At 38.1% G+C, this 17,137-nt stretch overlaps 5 protein-coding genes across 5 annotated transcripts; 1 reads left to right on the top strand and 4 right to left on the bottom strand.

The window, feature by feature from the left end:
- Nucleotides 1–29: 29 nt before the first annotated feature.
- On the bottom strand, nucleotides 30–2,185 carry LOC6650071 (organic cation transporter protein). The gene is made up of 5 exons (XM_002072806.4): nucleotides 2,005–2,185; nucleotides 1,487–1,932; nucleotides 1,014–1,431; nucleotides 447–953; nucleotides 30–388 (listed from the first exon to the last, which is right to left on the bottom strand). Exons 1-5 carry the CDS (start codon nucleotides 2,145–2,147, stop codon nucleotides 262–264), a joined length of 1,641 nt encoding a protein of 546 aa, XP_002072842.1. The 5' UTR covers nucleotides 2,148–2,185; the 3' UTR covers nucleotides 30–261.
- Nucleotides 2,186–3,440: 1,255 nt separating this feature from the next.
- LOC6650308 (organic cation transporter protein) lies at nucleotides 3,441–5,459 on the bottom strand. The gene is made up of 6 exons (XM_002072805.4): nucleotides 5,261–5,459; nucleotides 5,051–5,198; nucleotides 4,732–4,990; nucleotides 4,252–4,660; nucleotides 3,687–4,193; nucleotides 3,441–3,630 (listed from the first exon to the last, which is right to left on the bottom strand). The coding sequence occupies exons 1-6, from the start codon at nucleotides 5,401–5,403 to the stop codon at nucleotides 3,504–3,506; spliced, it is 1,593 nt and encodes a 530-aa protein (XP_002072841.1). The 5' UTR covers nucleotides 5,404–5,459; the 3' UTR covers nucleotides 3,441–3,503.
- Nucleotides 5,460–5,758: 299 nt separating this feature from the next.
- LOC6650307 (organic cation transporter-like protein) lies at nucleotides 5,759–7,903 on the bottom strand. Its single transcript, XM_002072804.3, has 6 exons — nucleotides 7,839–7,903; nucleotides 7,561–7,732; nucleotides 7,091–7,503; nucleotides 6,626–7,031; nucleotides 6,318–6,559; nucleotides 5,759–6,258 (listed from the first exon to the last, which is right to left on the bottom strand). The coding sequence occupies exons 2-6, from the start codon at nucleotides 7,704–7,706 to the stop codon at nucleotides 5,843–5,845; spliced, it is 1,623 nt and encodes a 540-aa protein (XP_002072840.1). The 5' UTR covers nucleotides 7,707–7,732; nucleotides 7,839–7,903; the 3' UTR covers nucleotides 5,759–5,842.
- Nucleotides 7,904–8,854: 951 nt separating this feature from the next.
- On the bottom strand, nucleotides 8,855–10,847 carry LOC6650306 (organic cation transporter protein). Its single transcript, XM_002072803.3, has 5 exons — nucleotides 10,602–10,847; nucleotides 10,083–10,528; nucleotides 9,610–10,027; nucleotides 9,048–9,554; nucleotides 8,855–8,986 (listed from the first exon to the last, which is right to left on the bottom strand). Exons 1-5 carry the CDS (start codon nucleotides 10,742–10,744, stop codon nucleotides 8,887–8,889), a joined length of 1,614 nt encoding a protein of 537 aa, XP_002072839.1. The 5' UTR covers nucleotides 10,745–10,847; the 3' UTR covers nucleotides 8,855–8,886.
- A 2,354-nt stretch (nucleotides 10,848–13,201) lies between these two features.
- Nucleotides 13,202–14,275, top strand: LOC6650305 (cuticle protein 7). Its single transcript, XM_002072802.4, has 3 exons — nucleotides 13,202–13,303; nucleotides 13,375–13,510; nucleotides 13,575–14,275. Exons 1-3 carry the CDS (start codon nucleotides 13,295–13,297, stop codon nucleotides 14,135–14,137), a joined length of 708 nt encoding a protein of 235 aa, XP_002072838.2. The 5' UTR covers nucleotides 13,202–13,294; the 3' UTR covers nucleotides 14,138–14,275.
- The last annotated feature ends 2,862 nt before the right edge of the window (nucleotides 14,276–17,137 follow it).

The raw sequence follows: 17,137 nt of genomic DNA, 5'->3' as shown, positions 1-17,137 counted from the left end.
TAATTTGGAAAAATATGTTTATTTATTTATACCTTTTTAGTTTACATTATTACCAGTTCTGTTTAAATATATATGTATACATATATTATAATAGTAGTATATAAAAGAGTGTTATAACGGTTACGTGGATAATTACTATGTATTCTTTACATTAGTAACGCGTATCAGACCATTTAGTTGCAGATAGAACCAACTTCAAGTTAAGCTCATCTTCAGGTTGTGAAAGTATTCCAAAGGGTAATCAGTTTTTCGGTTGCTCAGTTAAAATTCAGACTTATAATCCGCCGTTTGGGTCAAGCTCTCGCGACGCTTGTGAAAGCATGGGAAATAGAAGCAACTTTCATTCATTGCGAACCGTTCACCATCGGCTAAATTTTCAGGTAATTTTCTAAAATGAAAATCACAAAAGTTTAGAAACAATCAGTATCTCCTATCTTTCGACTTACTTATGTAGGGTTTCCGGCAATGTCAGACACAAACCGGAACCAAAGAACATCAGGCAACTGATGAAGATCGAAGGCAAGGGCTTATAGAACTGGGCCATATAGATCACATAGAATGACAACGAACTGGAGGCCAATCCCACCACATGGATATTGGACACGGCTCTCCCTCGAACACTGGTTGGTATAATTTCGGCGGCATATTGTATCTCCGCATCATAGGAAACAGTGGTGCCAAAACGACCCAATCCCACCATTATGGCCAGTAGCAGAGCATTCTCATTTGGATTTAGGAAGGCAATTAGGAAGCCAGTGACTGTGGTTATAATGGCACCCACAAAGAGTGCCCCACAAGCCATTCCCTTGCGTCCAATGCGATTCTGGAGAAGGAGAATTATGAATCCGGCGGGCAAATATACACACGAGGTGAAAGAGAAGAGTTTGAATGGTGATGTACCCAGACCCTCCATATTCCTATTGATCACATCGTAGGATAGAGTAATTATCACCCTAAAAGAAATATATAAAGTGAGTTCTGCTTTGCTTTTGCTTCTTGATCATATCACTCACGATTTTAACAGCAAAGTCAGTGTGAAGCGACGTAAACGTGGTGTCCGGAACATGCCCATGAATGTGTCCACTTGCTTGGTTATCTTCTCCTCCTCGTTCATCTTCTCGCGATAATGTTTAACGAACTCATCGAAAACCGAATCTTCCACTTTGCGACCATTGAACTTGGCGACCTTCTTGAGGCAGTCTACGGCCCGATCGTATTTCTTCTTGGTCAACAGCCACTGGGCACTTTCACAGATCAACAAAGGATACGCTAGGACACCAAGTGCTGGCAGAGAAGCTAACCATAGATACTGACGCCAATTGCCAATCCAAATGGCAGCCCATGGTGAAGTCATTAGACCAAAGCAATAGAAGACAGCAAGTATGATGTTAAGACCAAAGGTGCGGCGCTTGGGACTAAGGTACTCGAAGACTGAAAGGATATTTGAGGATCAGATGAGATTCTAAGCGTTATTATAGTGACTTACCCAAAATATACATCAAATAGTACATGGTATCTGTTGAAAGACCTGAGACAAATCTGCATGCCGCAAATCCAGGCAACGAATTCACAAACGATGTCAGGAAATCTCCCAGAGCTCCGGACAATGTTGACATCAGAAGGGTGGGCAATCGTCCAATGTGATCCGAGAGGAAACCAAATGATATCGTACCCACCACACAACCCATGAAGAAGAACGACTGACCCACAGCTGGCAAATGAGCTTGATCGCACACCCATTTCAATTCAGTTGTGATGCTTTTGTAGTCACTTTCATAGTCAAATATCCAATCACTGCAGATTCCTTCGTCGGCTGCAATGCCAGAACCATTTACGACTTCGCTCAGAACCGTGCAAGAAGAATGGGTTATGTTTGCATAAATAGAACGAACTTCTGCTACACTCAATTCCCGTAAGTCATCATGTGAACACCTAAGGTAGAGAGGGGAATTGGCAAATGGATTTCGGCAAACTTCTTCATTATGGCTTTCCATGGATTCTTACCAATGTTCTGGGGTAAAAGTCACGAGCGTTTGGGAAAAGTAGTGCAAAGAGCTCAAAACATTTGTATAACCGTATAGAATCAATATAACAAATTGAAAACGCCCAAAACTCCCACACTTGTCCAAAACCCTATCGAAATCCATTCTTATAAATTTTCTATAATTCCTTGTAGTTGATAAACAAAATATTTTCTTTTTTTGGGATGAAATCAACTACATTCTGCCAAGCCGTTTCTGATTTTGACGCACGATTCGTACAGTAGCTGTCTTTTATAGAGATATCCGTTCTCTGATTAGAATGTGTGATTAGTAACAAAAGAATTGTGTATCTTTTTTATTTTGGGTTTTTTTTTTGGGGCGTGATGCTAAGATAATAATGTGTTGATCCGCTGGCAAACACTCTGATTCGAAGCGCGTACATAACACCTTGAATTCGGATGCCGTAACTTGGAATTACTCAGATTTGTAAGTTATTGGATCAAACAGAGGATCATATTTTTCAATGGCGCCGGTCGTATAAATTTTTAGTTAATCATTTTACAATCAAAATATGAGGAAAGTGGGTAAAGTAGGGATCGGCTTAGTGGCTGCAATTTGCGTATGTTTTTGGTAATGCTTATCAGGCATTTAACTTGGTCAAAATGCGACCGACTTGATGTTGATGTTTATACATTCGTAGAACGTTTGGATTTAGTTTACTTAACGTGTCTTAGATTTATATGCCTAAAAATGTTTTGAGTACTCTGTAAGTCACGCCTGTAAAAAGTCAGGATTACCTCTGTCCAGACATGTTTATAGTATCTAGTATAGATATAGATTGTACAATAAAGACGCATTGTGAAATTGCCCAGACCGCAATCTTTTGAGAGAATCGCCTTACGGTCTAATTGTATCAATTGTGAAATGGAAACTCGTAACAATATACCAAAAACTCGTAATCACATAAATCAGGAATAAAGCCGCAAATAATTTAGGTAAACACAGTGGCGGATCTAGCCTAAGGCAACGGGGTAGATAGATCTAGGGGCATTATATTAAGCAAGTGAGAAAAATTCAAAAAAGTTGTGTAAGACAACAAATTTTTATTCAATAGATTACACCAAAAGAAAGGAGTTTTCTTTCCTTTTCGTAAGACGCAAAAAAGGGACTTTTAATGTTCAAGGTGCCCATCACTGTAAATCCGCCACTGGGCAAATGTATACAACAAAATAATGATAAAGTATACTTTGTTTCCAACAATGGGCTTAACTTATTTGCAGTGGGGTCTAACATGGTCTTAGTTTTATATATCTAGCGGATATAATTGAAAAGTTATTGCCTGTTCATTCAATTCTTTAGAAGGCATCTCTTTGTTTTATACTCCTAATCTCTGTGCAAATAAAACTACTTATTTGCGTTTAAACAATTACTTATGCAAATAAGTAGGTATGATGTATGTATGTATATAAAAAAAAGGCTTTATTATTTATTATTTAATCACATAATTTGTTAGGTTTTATATTAGTACTTTTTCGGCTCTATGGCCTCCTCTACGGGGGCCTCAGTCTTTCGATGGAAACAGGGAAAGAAATACCATTTTTCACCAACACCAAACACCTCACCATCGGCCAGAGTTTGTGGAAGTTTCCTAAAAAAAAAACATTTAAATAATCTGTCTCATTCTCTCGTATTGGCAAAACTCACTTTCTTAAAGTCTCTGGTAATGTGAGACACAGGGCAGCTCCGATGAACAGCAATATGCTTATAAATATTGAGGGTAAAGGCTTGAAAATGGTTCCCAAGAAAATAATATACGAACTACAGAAACCACAGGCATAACCAACTACATGAATATTCGAGAGTCCTCGTCCTCGAACACTGGTCGGTATAATCTCAGCCGCATATTGGGCTTCAGCATCATAGGCCAAGACGACACCATAACGTCCAAGACCGACCATTAGAGCCAAGACCAGAGCATGATTAGCTGGATCCAATGTGGCCACCATGTAGCCAGTGACAGCTGTAGTGATTGCTCCTCCTAGCAGTGTGGCACAAGCCATACCCTTGCGTCCTATGATATTTTGGAATAAGATAATGGTAAAACCGGCGGGCAAGTACACTACGCCAGTGTAGGAGAAGAGTTTGAAGGGTGAAGTGCCCACTCCTTCCATATTACGACTAATTATATCAAAGGCCACTGTGATAATCGCTCTGAAAATTTAAACGAAATTCAATAAACTGGTAGATTATAATTTTGAAGAAAACTTACGACTTGAGGAATAGAATGATGGTAAACTTTCTCAATCGCGGTGTCCTTAGCATTCCCATAAATGTATCAGAGGACTCCTGTTGACTATTCATTTTCTCACGATAATGCTTGATGAATTCATCAAATACCGATTCGTCCACTTGGCGACCATTGATTTTGGCTATGCGTTTCAATGTTTGTGTAGCCTTTTCGAATTTACCTTTGGTCAGCAGCCATTCGGCACTCTCGAAGAGCAGACAGGGATAGAGTAGAACACCCAAAGCTGGCAATGAGGCAGCCCAGAGATACCTGCGCCAGGTGCCCACCCAAATGGCTATCCACGGAGAAATCATCAGACCGACACTATAGAAACAAGCCAGCACAATATTAAGACCAAATGTGCGTCGTTTGGGACTCAGGTACTCGAAGACTAAACGAATATAACAGAGATATGAGAGATGAATAAAAGGAAGATTATGAAATTATTTAGGACTAACTCACCCAAAATATACATCAACATATACTGAGTATCTGTGGATAGGCCCGATATAAAGCGTGTTATGGAAAACCAAGGTAATGAACTGACAAATGATGTAAGAAAGTCGCCCAAAGCTCCAGTTAGTGTGGTTAAGATGCAAGCTGGCAAACGGCCAATACGATCGGCCAGATAGCCAAAGAATATGGTGCCTAAAACGGAGCCCACAAAGAAAAATGATTGACCCACAGCCAACTTATAGCCATCCTCGCAGATCCAGTTCATCTGAAGGAATATTTCCAAGGGTTAATTTCAATATTTTCCATGGTCTACTTTTAGGCTTACTTCTGTTGTGATGCTTGTATAGCCACTTTCCAGTTCGTAATCCCATTGATTGCATAGATACTCATTTTGATCGCGTAAATCTATGAAACTGCAACTTTGTATAGATACATTTGACCCAGAAGGATAAAGGTCCTGGGGAGGAACACAACTGCAAGAATCGGAGCCACATTTCTTACTACTTTCTAATCACCTTTCAGTTTTTTCACTCACCTGTGTGCTGGTGTAAAACTAATGATGGTTTGTGAGAAATAGTGCATCGATGATAAGATGTTTGTGTAGCCATAGAGTATCAGCAATATTAACTGATAGCGTCCAAAGCTTCCACATTTATCCAACACCCGTTCGAAATCCATTTTGCTATGCAATGCCACCAGTGTCCACCTTTCTCATTGCTTGTTGGCCAGTAACTGCTTAACGAGATGCCAGAAAAAAGCTATATGTACCGCGATCTATATAGATCTATAATAGACGCCGCAATATCTTGGATATATGTATCTCTAAGCGAACGTCGAATAAAAACACATATGGGCAACGGGATGATGTTTGCACTTCCATTATCAGGCGTCTGCTACCTAGGTTCTAAAATTTACATAAATGGGCTTAGATTCCACGTTTATTATATTTGTTACGGGCATATAGATAAAGGCCTGAGGTCTATGATTTTATATTATGGGGTGGGCTGTAGCTAGGGCTAACGTCAGGCATTAGTGCGTATAAACTTTATTATATTTGATCACACACATGACTTGATTATCACAAACTTTCACTTGACTTTACTAACTAACTAACTAATTAAAAGTGTAGAGTTGATTCCATTCCAGAATTGGATTGCAATGTCGTTGCCGATTGGGAACGTCGCTCAATAAAACTAAACGTGAACCAACGATCATTTTTGCCAAAGTTCTCACCATCCTCCAACGATGTGGGCAATGTGCGATTCAATGTCTCGGGGAGCAGCAGACACAGGCCAGCTCCCAGAAAAGAGATCACTCCCAAGATCACCTCTGGCAATGGCGGAAATATGCTGCGAGTGTAAAGGATAAAGGCGCTGAAGAAGGTAAAAGCATAGCCAGCTACGTGTACAGCTGCCACGCCCTGTCCTCGCACACAAGTCGGTATCAGTTCAGTGGCATATTGAGCTCCAGAATTGTAGGCCACTGTCACACCAAATCGCCCAATAACAGAGAGAGAAACCAGCAGGATGGTGGCTGAAACAGGAACAAGGAAATGAGAAAATATGAAATTAATTGATAATAGACTTTCTTACTTTTCTCGCTGGTTTTGGTGGTCGCGGTGAAGAGTATGCAGCCCGTTACCGATATGAAAAGGCCACTCAATAGTAATGAAATGGATGCCATTGCCTTCCTACCAATGCGATCTTGCAGAGCAATCAGCAGCAGACACGCTGGTAATATCGTGGTGGCACTCAGCGAGAACATCACAAATGGCGAAATGCCAAGACCCTGAACATTGCGGGAAACGGCATCATAGCAGAGGGTGATGACCATGCTAAAAAACCAACAGAATATATATATACATTAAATTGTTTCTCTTTTTTTTTTGGGTGGGTCTCACGATTTAAAAAATAATATCAATGTATGACGACGCAATCTTGATGTCTTGAAGAGATCCAACAGATTTGGTGTGCACTTTGTATGCTGTTGACTGAATTTGCACTCTTCAATGAACTCTTCAAAATGAGATTCGATCACCTGTCGGCCATTGATTTGGGCCACACGTTTAAGGCAGGCCACGGCTTGATCGTATTTCTGCTTAGAGATTAACCATTGCACACTTTCGGGTACTATGAAATAGAAGAGAGGCACCAGAAGAAGCGGCAATGAGGTGCATAGTAAGAAGCCACGCCAACTTTGCACCAAAATGGCTAACCATGGAGCAAGCATTGAGCCCAGGCAATAGAAGAGGCCAATGCAAAGACTCAGACCTATGGTACGCAATGAAGGACGCAGGTATTCCATAACTAAAAGGCGAAAGTATTAGGCAAATTCATGGAAATTACATATTTCTACACTCACTTACCCAATATATACATCATGACGAAATTGCTGTCCGTGGCAAAGCCCGAGATCAGCCGGAATGTACAGAACAGTATTAAATTTGTACCCCAAATGGTTAGTAGATTTCCCAACATTGCTATAACATTGGCTACTACCAAGATGGGTAATCTGCCCACTATATCGGCCAGATAACCCAATGAGAGGGTACCGATCACAGAGCCCACAAAGAACATTGATTGTCCCAGAGTTAATTTCCATGCTTGATCACATATCCAACTCATATCGCTCGTATAACTCTCATAGCCCATGTATAAGTCATAGTTATAGATCTCACACGTATCTGTCGAACTATTCCGATTGTAATTCAAGGGCAGGCAACTGGATTTAGCAGGTGCTACTCTCCTACTTTCATCTGCAGCCAAACCATCCGCACACCTAGACAAGTCATAGGAATTGATTAAGATTTTACTTTCTGGCCTTCGAATTACTCACCAGTATGTGGGCACAAAACTAATAATGGTCTGTGAATAATAATGCATTGCCGATAACAAATTGATCAGACAAAATAGCAACAGCATTATCCATTGCATTCGATGAAAATCGCCGCATTTTTCTAGGATTTTATCCACCTCCAGCATTGTTGTGTGTGTCGTTCAGCAAGAGTCTGAGAAGAAATGGGAAATCTTACGACAACTCAGGGCACAGAGTCCCTCGCTCACATAAATTTCTTTTAATTGCTTTTGTCTTGCTGAAAATTTAATTTCACTTACTTAAAACGCAACTGCAAGATTTCAGTTTCTCTATATGACTTTAGACAGCCTCCTACAAGTTGGCGTGTAGACTAAATGGATAGAGCAAAAACAATTTGCTTAACGTAGGTCGTTGAAATTTTTATTTTTTGACAATATTATTGCAAATTAAGCGAATTTTAGTCAGTAAATAAGTTTATTTTTTTACACCTGGACTTGTGCAAATTGAAATGTGGGCGGAAAAAGTTTAAGTAACAGAATATTAAATTTAAGTTAGTGTATGAATCTCAACAACTTCAAACATTCGATTTGTAGTGCCAGGTTCGAATTTGATTCCAAAACTTAAAGACTCGATCATTTTTTACTACAAATTGAATTGCCCGTTTAGGGAATTAGCTTCATCATTCATTTTGTTTACTCACCTTTTAATGCAGCGATTTAATTATATTTTAAGTTTATTTGTCTTGCTGCTAGGGCATTGCCTCCTGTTAACCTTTCATGATTGTCATGAAAACAAACATTTTAAAAGACTCTCCTGATTTTATGTAGATCCATTCATTGCACAGAACTCACGCACATGAATTGCAATTGTTGACTGGGCGAAAACAAGTGAATCCGATGGCAAATCAACTCAAATCTTTGTACTCAAAAACCTCTCAGAAAACAGCGACGAATTTTAACGATAACAAAGAGATTTCCTTAGAGTGTAAACTCAACTCAAGCAAAGTGTCAACCGATCTGTATGAAAGTCAAAAATAATTTGCAGTAAAACGAAATTTTGAAGCCCCAATAGAGACAGTGCGATGAAAGAGAGAGAGAGAGTGTGTCAAGCGAGGAAGGTTGGGGTTGGGAGATATATAAATATATAGATGGCAAGATCGTTCAGCTTGCTTGCATGCAATGTGTGTGATTATAAGTATTTTAGGTGACATGTTGACATGAGCCGAATAGATCTAAAAGTCTGACGATGATAATAATAATCAAAATTGCACAACCAATTTGTTTTGTTTGATAGATCGGATTGATACATATTTTCAATAAATTTGTCATTTATTCACAAAAATTAAAATCAATCTGAAGTTACTTGTTTTCGATTTAAACAGGGAAAGTAGAGGCAGCCCTCATTCAGAGCAAAATTTTCACCTTCAGCCAAATTTTCCGGAAGTTTTCTAAGAACGAAAATAACTTATTAGCATTCACTTTCAATCTTATATCAATGACTTGACTCACTTATCCAAAGTCTCGGGCAAAGTAAGACATAGCAAGGCTCCTAAGAACATTAAAGTTCCTATAAATATAGATGGCAATGGCTTATAGAATTGGGCCAAATAGATCACATAAAAAGAGAATGCGCTGGAAGCCAAACCAATCACATGGACATTGGAGACAGCTCTCCCTCGCACACTAGTTGGAATAATCTCGGCTGCATATTGAATCTCAGCATCAAAGGAAACAGTGGTGGCAAAGCGACCCAGTCCCACCATTATGGCCAGTAGTACAGCATTATCCTTAGGATCGAATAAGGCTATTAGAAAGCCAGTGACTGTGGTTATAATGGCACCCACAAAGAGTGCCCCACAAGCCATTCCCTTTCGTCCAATGTGATTTTGAAGCAGGAGAATAGTCATTCCAGCTGGCAAATAAACAATTGAGGTGAAAGAGAAGAGTTTAAAGGGAGAAGTACCCAGACCCTCCATATTCCTATTGATCACATCACAGGAGAGTGTAATGATTACTCTGTGAAACAAAAATGGATATTGAATATTGAATTTCCTGTCTCAACCTCACTCACGATTTTAACAGCAAAGTCAGTGTGAAGCGACGTAAACGTGGTGTCCGGAACATGCCCATGAATGTGTCCACTTGCTTGGTTATCTTCTCCTCCTCGTTCATCTTGTCGCGATAATGTTTAACGAACTCATCGAAAACCGAATCTTCCACTTTGCGACCATTGAACTTGGCGACCTTCTTGAGGCAGTCTACGGCCCGATCGTATTTCTTCTTGGTCAACAGCCATTGGGCACTTTCACAGATTAACAAAGGATACGCTAGGACACCAAGAGCTGGCAGAGAAGCTAACCATAGATACTGACGCCAATTGCCAATCCAAATGGCAGCCCATGGTGAAGTCATTAGACCAAAGCAATAGAAGACAGCAAGTATGATGTTAAGACCAAAGGTGCGGCGCTTGGGACTAAGGTACTCGAACACTGTAGGGATTTTCAATGATTGGATAAGATTCTACGGACTCTTTTAGTCACTTACCCAAAATATACATCAAATAGTACATGGTATCTGTGGAGAGTCCTGAGATAAACCTAGAAACGGCAAACCAGGGTAATGTTTGGACAAAAGACGTGATGAAATCTCCCAGAGCTCCTGACATGGTTGACATCAGAAGAGCGGGCAAACGTCCAATGTGATCCGAGAGGAAACCAAATACTATCGTCCCTACCACAGAGCCCATGAAGAAGAACGACTGACCCACAGCTGGCAAATGAGCTTGATCGCACACCCATTTCAATTCAGTTGTGATGCTTTTGTAGTCACTTTCATAATCGAATATCCAATCAGTGCATTTGGCATCTTTGGCTGCTATTCCAGTTCCATTGACCACCCTATCCAAAATGGTGCACGACGAAGCCGATATATTAAAGTATACTAGGCGTAACTCATCCATCGTCAGATCTTTCAGATCATCGTGTGCGCACCTATGTAAGTGGAATACATTTATAATACCTACTTTTAATTTCTGTTTGTTTTTTTTCCATTTAAAGTACTAACCAATGCTCTGGGGTGAACGTAATAAGTGTCTGAGAGAAATAATGCAAAGACCCAAGTATATTTGTATAACCATAGAGTAAAAGTATCACAATTTGAAATCGCCCAAACTGTCCGCACTTATCCAGGGTGCGATCAAAGTCCATATTCTCGTATAATTGAATGTGACTAGCAGCAAAGAAACGGCCGCTTGCAAGTGGATGAAATCGCCAACTGTCGAATTGTTGGATTTTCACAGCCACGAAGGAAACTCAATCAAGAAAAACTAATACAAAAAACAGCTGGGACAAAACACTTTAACCGTAAAACACAGACTGACACCGCGATTAGAAATAAAAAAACATTGGGCGATAATAATTCAATTTGCCTAAATTTCTAAGTCAACTGACATTCAAATATAGGTGTTCATTCTCCGGTTAGTTAGTTCCTTATGAACAATTTTTCTTGTCTTCAAAACTAAATATATTCCGCAGTTGTTTACGTTTCGTCGACGACTTTGAGATACTCCTTCAGTCACTTTTATATCACTTCAGAAATGTTCTCTAGTTCAACAGCAAGTTGTCTGTAAAACTATTTTTAGAACTAGGAAATTGTGTTATTAGAAGACTTTGCTAAAACAAGTTCAGAATCATAACAAAATCAAGCTAAAAAGGAATTGTAACAAGATTTTTTATAATCCTTGTGCTATGAAATCTATTAAAAATTTTGGATACTAGCAGCTATAAGGATATAGTCTATTTATTTGATTTCCTTGGTCATAAACCAATCATCACTCAATTCTTTTTATATATGAGTGACTTATCCGAATCGAATACTTTACAGGGTATCAAAATTATAAGCATTTAAGTTCATCTAACTGCCAATTTGCTAATAATGATTAGAACCGCCTTTGTGGCGTAACGAGCCCAGTAAATAAAAGCTACAAAGTCACTTACTCTGAGACAAGTTTCGAATAGAGAAAGAACGGCTAAAGGGCATATACATATGTATATGTACATAGGAACACAAGTTTTTCTAATGGCTTTAATTGCCCTTTTTATTATGCATGTGTATATTGATTATATTTTTGTTATAAGTGCATTATTCTTACTCGAAATTGTGGTAAATATGCATCATAATAGAATTTTTGATATTGTTCTTGTCTGCTGCATCTGACAATCTACTCCAAAATCGTGTAAATAACAAACGATGTCTAGCCAAAAGTAATGGCACGACTTTAATTCTCTTTTGTCGCATTCTTACCAACGATTTTCGTTGTCACAATAGGAAACAATGCCCTCGCATGTTGTCAATGCTTGTTTGCTGATCTTTGGCCAAAGATACAAATTGGTCATAAATTAAAGGCAAGAATCAGAACTGTCTCAAGTGAATGGATTATAACGGAAACTCGAATTTAATAAGCTGCATTTTTTTTACCATATATGTAAATTTTGCACGAGCAGGCTTAGAGTAATACTTCAATGATTAGCTCATATTCCCATGGCTTTAACTTGGTCAATCATGGTTGTTTTGATAGATTTTTAGTGATTTGAATGGGAAAAGGAAAGTTCTTCTGTTCCTTAAAGTTAATCTTAACTCTAACGTTAAAGTGAAAAATGATCCTAACAAGATCTTATGATATATGTATATTGCATTTCGGTTGCCCATTAAAGGTGTAATATTCAATCTTTAACAAGTCAATCGAAGATTTTAACTTGAAAAATATTAGTTATTAAATATTATAGACCTTTAACTTGAGCTGCTACTGCTAGATGGAAAGGCTTATGGTTGTTGTTTGCTTACGTTAATTATTTCGTTTAGCTTATAGTTAATGACATTATTTACTCATGGATTTTTTCATCTAAAGCTTTTGTCGTCTTGGCCAGGTCTAATGTGGCAACATCAGCGCGTTGACCTTTCGGTTTATTAGGTGGCTGTTGTGGCAGCAATTTGCTTCGCTGGGTCGCTTTGGTCTTTCCAGGCGCTGTATGTAATGTTGTGGCTTTAATTCAATTGTCGATTGTCTGACCTTTAAGAGGCTGTAAGGCAAAGCCACTGCCATTTCATATGAAGTTTGTTCTTTTGCTGCAGTTGGGCACTAATTACATCTACGAAACATATAAAATCCTACCCCAGCCGATAATAATTTAACATTTCAATTGTCTGGAGCGAAATAAATTTTCACATAATTGCCAATGCAAAATAAAACAGAAACAGAAAACAAAAGTGAAAGGGCAAACGGGTCTGGTCTGGCCGGGTCTGATCTTAGCAGAGCAGAGGTCCCTTTAAATGGTTTAGCGGAAGAATAACCTTTCTAAGTCGACACGATGCTCCATGGCCCACGATCCACCGACAAGCAGCACCAACCACCTGGTGGTTGCCCAGTCAAGTTTGTTACCTGAGTCGGATGCCATGTGCATGATCGGTGACTCTGTCTTTCTTTCTCACTCACTCGCTCACTCACTTTTGATCTTAAATTAGTTTATTTGTTGGTGTTAGGCTGCTTGGTTGGTTGGCTGGTTGGTTTGCCTATGCCATGTGAAGCGGGCGACATTTGCCGCCAGTTTTTCGTATAAATTGGCAGAATTTCAATGCAACTTTTGCAGTTTTAGTTTCTTCTTGAAAGCGTTTGGATTTCGATTTGCCATTAGAAGAAGAAGGTGGCCAAAATTGGATATAATTGGACAGTGTGTGTGTGTGGGAGCAAGGATAACGTTATGCTAAAGGTCTGACTCAGTGTGTGTGCCCTTGAATTTTCTGGTTCTTCATCTGCTTGCTTTTTCTTACTCACCTTTAGATTTTTCTGCTAAGCACTGTGCTTGGCATTGCCTATGCGGGCGTAATTGGTCCTGGGCCATATTATGGACCAGCTTTGCATGGCTATGCGGGCTATGCACCGCATCCAGGACCACTGCCAGCCTATGTGGCACCCGGTAAGCAACAATAAAGCTCTTCGACTTGCACAGAAATTTATGTAATATTCCTGTGACTTAATAGCACCAAAGGCACCAGCACCCGAACCCTACGATCCTGATCCAAAGTATTCCTTTGGCTATGACATACAGGATGGGTATACAGGTGATTTAAAGAGTCAACATGAGACGCGTCATGGTGATGTGGTTAAAGGCAGTTACTCAGTGGTGGATCCGGATGGCACTAAGCGCACAGTGGACTATACAGCCGATCCGCATCATGGTTTTAATGCTGTGGTAAGGAAGGAACCATTGGCTTATAAGCCAGCCCCGGCTCCGGCGCATCTCCATTTGCCAGGACCGGCACCAGCCCCACCTCTACCAGCTGTACCCAAAGCTCCTTTACTCTCCTATCCATTGGCATTGACTGCTCTACATCGTGCTGCTCCAGCCCCGGCCCCGGCCCCGATACCTGTGCCTGTGGCTCCAGTAACCGCGCCCGCAGCTCCTCATCACCTGCCCACTGCTCATTTCCATGCGGCTTATCCTGCTCTTGCCCACAGTCCATTTGCCCAGTATCCAGGTCCGGCTCCTGCCCCAGCTCCAGCTCCCCTTCCCGTTGATCCCCATGCCTACTATCATCACTGAGTGAACTTCCCCTTTCCGGCGATTTTCTGCTATATTCTCAACTACGTGATCTGTTTCCCTTCTTGTCTCGAGTTCTTCTCTCACATTTGCATTTCAATCTCCATTGTTGTTTTCATCATTGGATGTTAGATAGATGGACATATGTATTTATATATATATTCTTCTTGCTAATTGTAAGATTTAACCTTATGTACGTTTCATATAAGTATGTTTGAGTTGTTGTCTACTAAGTTAAAAGCTTACACACAAAATCTAGAGAAATAAAAACTGTATAAAGGAAGACAATCGTTTATTTTAAAATTCCTTACAATATGATATAAGGACATAAACTTTTCTAAGCTTTAACTAAACTTTCCAACTTAAATTAGGGAAATTTATCCCTTATTCTGTAATAGGGGTATTTTATTTTTGGCTAGACGTTTGCAACGCATAGAGGGAAATATATTTGATCATATAAAGATTATATATATTCTTGATCAATACGACGAGACGAGTTCATCAAGGATCAACGCCAACACCTCTTAGGTTGGGTTTCTATTCAGTGGCTGCAGGGATCTCTCCCGGATTGAACCAATAAAAACGGCAAAGTCAATAACTTCGATATTGTCAAAGCTTTTATATTTAAGAGTTTAAGTTTAAAACTTTAATATTTAAGATCTATTAATGACTACGCGCGATCGGAATACTATTTCAAAAGTATAAATCACCAACAATTAAAAATGAAAAGGGGGCGCTAATCGACAAATATTCGCCACATTGCTTCAGCATAAGTCTAAACATATTTTGTTAGTTTAGGAAAGGCAGGAGTGCCAGAAAATTTTGCGAGGGTAAACAAACTTCAGCAAGGCCGGAGTTAGCCCGGTTCTCTGGTCTTGTTTGATTCCTTCACAGGAAAGTAGAATATTATCAAAATTTTAAGGAGTCAGGACTTTTACGATTTGAAGAACACTCCCTTGCACAAGCTCTTTTACTCTACTGTTTGGTGGCTTTAGGGGCCCGAGGTTTGAAAATCCGTTCCCTTTAATATTGCCCTGATTTTTGACATTTAAAACGAAATTTAACATTTTTTTTTAGTTTTATGGTTTGTATTTATTTGTATCAACTTGTAATGATATAGTACTCGTATGTTTGTATATATCCATATATGTATAATTATTCCCATTATATATAAATGATATTGCGTGTCCGTGTTGTATGTATGTATGTATGTGTATTTATACATATATAAACGTTCGAGTATGTATGTGGTGTTAATAATTTGCGTTTTTCTTGGATTTAGTTGCTTATCATTTTATACTTTGCATATATTGGAAATTGTATTATCTACCGATTGTAGAACAGATTTAAATGGTTTGATATATGTATGTATGCATTTAATGGATTTTACATAAAATGTTTATGCAATTTTTGGTCTTGCTGCATAAACAGAATTTAATATATTTACTTGTGTGTATGTATGTATGGTTGTTTGTATTAGTGGTATTTAAGTGGTATGTATATAAATTTTTTTTTTTTTTTGTAATGCATTTTTTTATAGTCTTTAGTTTTGTAATAAACGGTATCAAAAGATAGGTACAATTGAGTTGTTTTTTTTTTGTCTGCTACCACTAAATTAAGTATATGTTTATATATATATATATATATATATATATATATATGAAGCACTCTACTTGAATAAACAGAACAAGCTCTATATGTATTTCTCTCAATCTCTTCATATGCATATTTAACTAAGGGCTGGGTGGCCGTGGTCTAGGATGTGGTACGAGAGAATTGCGGGGGCGGGGCGCGCAGGGAAACAAGCGCTTATATGTATTATAAATAAATGGACACAATTCAACTAATTATACATATAGTTAGGATCTTAGAGAATGCAATTTATTAGTTATATGAGGCTAATATAGCTCATAAATGTATTAGATTTAGATTCGTTGATTGTTGTTTTGGCTTCTTCTGTTTTCTCGAACAACCAGTTGTTATTTACTCTCTCTCACTTTTCATTTTGTTTTTTGTAGACTATTTTGGGATATGCTTGAATTGCTTTTGCTGTTTTGCTTGATTTAGTTGTTGTTGTTGTTCGTTAGTTAAAAAAGTTAATCGAAATTAAATGGCAGCTTTTGACTTAATATTTATTGGCTAGGCTCAACTAAATTGGAATTCTTTTCTCACTGCACTTTAAAGACATTAAATTCGTAGTACCTACATGTAGGCTAAAAATTGATGATTTATATATGTATGTATGTTTGGGATATGTTTACTAAACATTATAAATATGGTTATATGTATGTATGTATATACTATATATGTATAGTATGTAGGTATGTAGCCATGATTTCAGATTTCAGATTTTTATTTTTTGGTTCATTTGTTTATAACTTGAAACGGAGGGTTTTAAACTGATTCTTCATTACTTTTATGTTTATTATTCATAATTTATTCGATTATTCATGCTGATAGGTGGTAGGACTTGTTTTCATTGTTGAATTGTTTAGAAAAATATTCACGGTTTTTGTTTTTTTCTTTAGGTGAGAATCATAAATTTACTATGAAAAATTTTAGCTAACTGCATTCAGATGATAGCTATAGCTAAATATGTATATGTATTTGTCTATATATATTTTTCTCTATATATGTTTATAGTCAGTATATCTTTTTTGTTTTGTGCTTTTATATTTTTTTTTAGCTTTTTTTTTGTGCTTGAAATAATGTTTGTGTTCTGTTTATCGTTCTGATAATTAATGAACTTAACTTTTACATTTCAAAACTCATTAAAGATACATATATCCTATATTGTCCATATTTTCGTACTTAATTTTGTTTGTTTAATTAAAATAAATTGTCAAATTATATGAAGATAGTTTAAGTTTTTTGATATTTTACTGTTACTACATATATAATCGTAGTGAAACCGTAAGAAAAACTGTTTTATCCTTATTTAAACAAACAACTCTACTGAAACGGTTCAAAATTTAAAAATGAAAATCTTGTAATTCAACGAGG

The sequence above is a fragment of the Drosophila willistoni genome, chromosome 3R, assembly GCF_018902025.1.
Source record: "Drosophila willistoni isolate 14030-0811.24 chromosome 3R, UCI_dwil_1.1, whole genome shotgun sequence".
In the NCBI taxonomy this organism is placed as follows: Eukaryota; Metazoa; Arthropoda; class Insecta; order Diptera; family Drosophilidae; genus Drosophila; species Drosophila willistoni.
Note: the sequence above shows the minus strand (reverse complement) of the source record. Positions and strands in the feature narration are given on the sequence as shown.